Raw genomic sequence first — 6,310 nt, 5'->3', positions numbered from 1 at the left:
GCGACAACACAGCCACTTGCTGTTAGATTGGTCGAACCCCTAATTATGCAGAACTTGTAGCCTTCATAATATATCAAAACAGGTATGTAACAAGTAAGGCTTCATTTGAACTATTATATTTTCTTAAACTGTCTGTCCCCAGAGTCAGACCCCGCCACGAAGAAGCAGCCTTCACTTTCTATGCTCCATATATCTGGAACAAATTCCCAGCAAACTGCTGAACCTCTCAGCTCTTTTAAATCCAGGGTTAAAGACTCACCTGTTTATAGATCATAAACCATTTTAATAAAGGTTTTTATCGTTCACTCAAACATAATTCTTTTTTACATTTGTCCTTAAATTGATTTGAATTATTTTTACTTGAACATATTTTAAGTTTTTTTTTTTTTTTTATCATTTCAGTGATTTTTAAATGTTCTATTATAGTGTTTATTTTCTTTCCTCTGTCATAATGTTTTTGGTGTCTTGTCCTTGTTGTTGAAATGTGCCATATAAATACACTTTACTTTACCTTAACTGAACCCTTTATAAGACGATGTCCTGAACGTTTAGTCTCTTCTTAAAATAATGTAATTTATTTAATTATTAATTATCAAATTGTGTTGTTGTTGTTGTAAATATTGTTTTGTTGTTAGTAAATGTTGACAACACGGTGGATATCTGCGTGTTCCTCGCTTCGACTGTTATTTGGAGATAAAGTTACATCGACAGGCTTTTTCCGTTGACATCAAGGTGTAGCCTATCTAACCTGTTACCGGTAAACGTTCCCTTATTCCTGGCTCACCTCACGCGCTCGTTATGTTGCGCACGTGCGTGTGTCTGAGTGACATGTTTCCTGGAAATGAGGTGAACGAGGCCCCTCCTGGATTTAAAAACGAAAGTCAGAGGGGGAAACACGTTTACATGCTGAGAGAGGCTGACGAGGAGACAGCGCAGAGACTCAGGTGACACATTGTGTAGTATGAGGAGAAGTGGGTCACTGTTTGTTAAAAGGTAGAAATGTCACATGCTCTATCGTCTGTTAATGCTGAGTTGTGTGTGTGTGTGTGTGTGTGTAGTAATCGTCAGGATGAGCCAGTGGAAGGAGATCCAGCAGCTGGAGATCAGACTTCTTGAACATGTGGATTATCTGTACGATGATAACTTCCCCATGGACATCAGACAGTGTTTAGCAGGATGGATCGAGGCTCAGGATTGGTGAGTCCATGCCTTTCTCTCACATCAACTTAAAACATCACATCACCAAAATCACTAACTAATTCTCTCTATTGTTATTTTTATTTTTTATATATAATTTACAGAGCAAAATTAATAAACAAAAAGCACAGAAGTCAAGTCAGGCGAGAAATGTGTTGTTGTTTTTTTGTTTTTTGCAAATTTGGCAGATTAAACCTTAAAGACAAGAATGGAATTGTTCATGTTCAAAAAGCAAAACATACAGATGATATCAGCCATCAGCCTATGAAATTTATAACAATATGTAGTATATGTATATATATATATATATATATATATATATATATATATATATATATATATACTGTATATATACTGTATATATACATATATCATCGCCTCAACAAACCAACTGTCAAAGAAATGAAACACAAATATAATCTTTCAGGCTTCTTGAAGAAGTTTATTATAAGATTGACAGCTAATGTCACGAGCCAATATTTTATCATGACAGGTGGAGGAGAATTATCTTTTAATCAGTTATTGAAATATTATAACGTCTTGATAGCTGTTTCTGAAGTGTTTTTGTCTAATTCATTGTACAGTCTTGCCTTTTTTACCCAAATTACGAGAACTTTTTATTCCTGGTCAGAGGCCCTGAAGTGTCTACAGGTGAAGTAGAGATGGACCCAGTTAGAGATATACTCTGATCATGCAGTTCTTTATTATAATGTGTTCTGACTTTCATTGAAATCAAATGCAGAGAAAAGAAGATGAATGTGCTGTAATATGATTGGACCTGCAGTACCATTTGTAAACCATCAAGGGAGGACTTACTGGTAAAAAAGGGAATTGCTTGTTAAGCATACACCTGTGTGGGCAAGAGAGGCAGCAGGAGAAACATGGAGTGATTTTCCTCATCTTTTCCTGGAGGTCGTCTGAACGTCTGTTTTTTCAGGGACACGGCAGCGAACGATGAGTCGATGGCGACCGTGTTGTTCACCAACCTGCTGTCCCAGCTGGAGCGAGTGCGCTCACAGGAGCTGAACTTCCTGCAGAGACACAACATGAAGATCATACAGCAGCAGCTACAGGTGTGTCAACATCCTCTTTCTACCTTCATATGCATTTATGTCATCGACAGAACTAACTCCACTTTCAACAGGAACTTTTCCCACCCCTTTTATATGAGCCTTTTATTTTAAATCTTCTCAGCAACAATGAGTAAACTCGTCCATTTGAAGTGTACTTCCTCGTTCTTAATGCACATTGTATTTTACTCAAACATTAAAACACCTCTCAGTGAAACTCTGACATCAAGAGTTTCCTGAATTCACCATTAACCACTTTCACTCTAATGTGCATCTTATTGGAAAGCATACGAGTGCTGCAGCACAGGAAGCATCAAAACAAATGAGACACACATGACTGTACAGAGGATCATTTTACCTGAGTGATTGCATTGATTTATATGATCACAGTGGAAGGGAGAAGGAAAAGTTTAAATGTAAAAGCAACAGAGGGGACTTCTTATTAAACGAACCACCTTGCTCTTGCTCTAATATTGCAGCAAAGATGTCGTATATGTTATTCAAGAGAACGTTTCATGCTCCATTGTGGAAAAAGCAGGGAGTTATACGCACGTCACCTAGTTGTAGGGCCGTGCAAAATCAGCCGACTGAGGAAGAAGAGAGGCGCGCATACTTGCCCAGATGCCACAAAAAGTTTTCAATCATTTAATCATCAATTTTGCTCCATTGTGGAAATAATAATCAGCCATTAACCGTCGATGCTGCGGTGGCATTGAAGGCTCATCTTAAAAGGAGAAGTAGTTCTGTGCTCCGTGTTTCACTGGAAGTGAAAGGGAAGTTAAAATATAAAGGCTGCTCGTTAAAGATGAGAGTCACTTTGAAAGTGTGAGAGGTTTTTTTTGCTGTCTTTGAGTCACGACTGTTTAAATTATTCAGTGTCTTAAATGTCAAGTGAAGAGCGGGAAGGCTGTGCAACTCCAGATATGACGTTTGGAGTTCTTCAGGAATCTGCATTTATTGTGTGAAAGTACTTGCACTCAGTGTGTGTCATCCTCACGTTGTGGAGCCTGCAGGTGGCCGTGCAGCGAGCTTAGAGAGAGTGCAGAGTTTGATGTTGGCGCTGCACCGGATGCTCGGTGAATGTTGTCGGCCTCAACACACTTCAAATTCTGTAAAACACCGAAAGCTTTGCAGAACAAGCCCGTGAGGCCCATATCGCTGTTTCCTGTGTGTCAGAGTCAGCGCTTCTCAGAGGAAGTAGTTACTCCTGTGTGGTGCTCGAGGGTATTTGTGGGTGGTTAATGTTGTTGTTGTTGTGATGTGTGAGTAGTGTATCTTGATCAAACAGAATCTTTTGAATGAAAGCTTCTGTATTCGACATTTGATCTGTCGCTGGTCTTTATCGAGAGTTCAAGGAAATGTTAGATGAAAAGAAACGACTAAAGTCGGTCACCTCACAGCAAGAAAAAGACGAGCACACAAGATCCTTCCAGGATGCATTGTCCCTTGATAATTTAGGTCACTACAAAAAAGGGATATCAGCTTTTAAATGCTGGAAAACCAAAATATTCTGCTGCTTAGTGCTCGATGGTGTTTCCTGTCATAAACGTGTGTGTAGGTGTGTGATAAGATTCTCCTCCGTCATCGTTCTGGCAATGATGCTGATGCCTGAAAACTTGCAGGCGAAGAAAAAAAAGTTTCCTCTCCTCGCAGCGGACTTTCTTGTGCTCCTCTAAATGGAGATTTGAATGGTAAGTGCAGAAGTCACAGCCAAAACTTTTATAATCAAAACCTGAAAAAAATCTTACTTCAGAAAGCAAAGCGAATGCAAAAAGACCATTTGCTTCATGTGGAAGCTCCGAAAAGTAAAGCTTCAAGTTGCAAGGAGGTCAAGTTGTCGTGGCTGACGGATAGCGGACTCCGCAAGGTATCCGTTATATTGTTTAGAAATGGGCACTGGATAGCCTAGCAACACATCTGCAGAGGCGATACTCCTCGTCACATTGAGGGTTTGAAGGTCTCCTCAGCTGTCCTATCCAGTGAAGGAAAAAAGCACCCCAAGAAGTGTGACTGATTGGACAAATCCTTGAAATATTGCTGAATGATGAAACCACTGATTGAACATGTTTGTCTAAACAACACATAATTTGAGTTGTGTTTTCCGTCTGTTTTTTTTTTCTCCTCAGTTTATTTGCAGGAGTAGAGACGGAGAAGGCAGTGGTCTAACGTCTGTGTTGTTTTACAGGATGGAGCAGCGCACACGTCAGTGAAGCTCTGACCATCCAAATACACTCTGATGTGTTGTTTCATCTTTAACCCAGCAGACTGGGATGTTTGGTGCTCATACTGCTTTAATCACGACACAAGAAAACAAAGCAGTCACACTTAGTTTAATCAGAATACACAGACTGAATGCATCTGTGGTGCAGAACATGTTAACATATTTTAGTGTTAAAGTTTCAACAGTAAGCTAAAGATGGATATTTAAGAGTACATCATCATATTGCAGCTGTATAAACAGGACCAGATTTAAAAAAGCTAAGTTTATCTTTATGATTCTATAATCACAAAAACAAATCATGTGAGTTTGAAGTTCCTGTGAGGCGTACGGCCTCCTGCAGGGTTCATCTTCCTGTCAGTGCAGACACACACACAGAGCTGTGTGAAGTTAGGCGTCGCTGCTGAATGGATTCCTGCAGGATTCTGTGAAAATAACAGTGATGTCTTCGGGTCGATCTCGGCTGATTCAGACCACAGTTAGAGGCTGTGGCTCAGTGGTAGTGTTGGCCGTCTGTCACCTTGAAGGTTAGAAGTCCCTGCAGCCACGTGACGATGTGTCCTTGGGCGAGACACTGAACCCACAGCTGCTGCTGCTTCATCAGTGGTGTATGAACGTTTGTGATTTGTGGGATGAGTTCCTACTGATGAACACTTTACAGCCTTCACCATAGTGTGAATGTGTGGTGTGAAATGGTTAGGTGTGACCTGCGGTGTAATAAGCGCTTTGAGTAATCAGAAGACGCGTGTTATACAAGCTCAGGTCTATTCTGAGAGCAGTAACATGAAGCTGGTGAGAACTGGGTTTTTATTTATTTTAGAAGTAACACTTCGAGTAGCTCTAATTACCTGATAATCTTTGGTTCGTAGTTTTTGTTTCCGTTAGAAATTATGTGTACACCCTCAAAATGTCATCCAACATTTAAATGAACTTTACGGTTAAAGGCCATAACTGACTGGAAATAAAACCGGTTGTACTCCCAAGCGTCTGTGCGTCTCCTCTGGCGACATGCGTCCTGTTTCCATTTTCACTATGACTCACACAGAGCGAGGCCTTTATTTTGTTGTCAGTATCCAGTTTGACCTCATTCCTTTTCCTGGTTGAATCGTACGTTATGTAAAGCCCTCTGAGAAGACCGATGATGACAGATCTCGGGAACTCGTCCTCCTCTTCATTTTGGTTTCTCTACGTGAGGAGACGAATAAAAAGTGTGTGAAACAAACAAAACTTTCAAACTCAACTATGCTGTTGAACTTGAACAAGTCTTGATTTTTGTTTGCGCTGTGAAGAAGATATGAGGCGCGTTAACGAGGATTAAAACCAAAGAGAGAAGAAGAAGAAGTGAACATGAGAAAACAAACTAAACAGCCGTGGTTACAGAAGTCCAGTATCAGAGGAGGGTAGATTAAAGATGCATTATTTTGATGTTTCTGTATCAGTTAGTCCATGCTGAGCTTTTCATATTGTGTCATCAATCATCACATTCTTACTTCTCTGATTTGATTGGTCACTTTTCCACAGAACAGATGTGTCTCATTTCGAACAATTGTTGTAAAATAGAGGAACGAGTCTTGACTTCTAGTTATTGTCTCTTCCTCATGCTGTCATTTCTTTCGTGTCTGCAGTATATTTTCCTCCGTGTGTGTTTTTGTAACCTGAAACATTCCCTCTGTGTGTGCAGGTGAAATACACGTCCACCCCGGCCATCATGGCCAAAGTCATCTCCACCTGCCTCAGGGAGGAGCGGCGGATCCTCGCCAGCGCCTGCATGCAGGAACAGGTTTGCGACATCTTCTCCCTCAGAGGGAAAGTCCCTCTGCCTCTT

At 40.5% G+C, this 6,310-nt stretch overlaps 1 protein-coding gene across 2 annotated transcripts in view; it reads left to right on the top strand.

Annotated features, from left to right (window-relative positions):
* Positions 1-420: 420 nt before the first annotated feature.
* Positions 421-6,310, top strand: part of stat4 (signal transducer and activator of transcription 4) — a 17,096-nt gene continuing 11,206 nt past the window's right edge. For both annotated transcript variants that reach the window (XM_079357416.1, XM_079357415.1), the window contains exons 1-4: positions 421-944; positions 1,059-1,197; positions 2,135-2,270; positions 6,167-6,265. In XM_079357416.1, the coding sequence (XP_079213542.1) occupies positions 1,070-1,197; positions 2,135-2,270; positions 6,167-6,265 (363 nt within the window). In that variant the 5' untranslated portion in view covers positions 421-944; positions 1,059-1,069. The remainder of the gene's footprint in view (positions 945-1,058; positions 1,198-2,134; positions 2,271-6,166; positions 6,266-6,310) is intronic.

The sequence above is a fragment of the Symphodus melops genome, assembly GCF_947650265.1.
Source record: "Symphodus melops genome assembly, chromosome: 12".
NCBI classification, from domain to species: domain Eukaryota; kingdom Metazoa; phylum Chordata; class Actinopteri; order Labriformes; family Labridae; genus Symphodus; species Symphodus melops.
The sequence above is the reverse complement of the archived record's forward strand: the minus strand, read 5'-3'. Positions and strand labels throughout refer to the sequence as shown.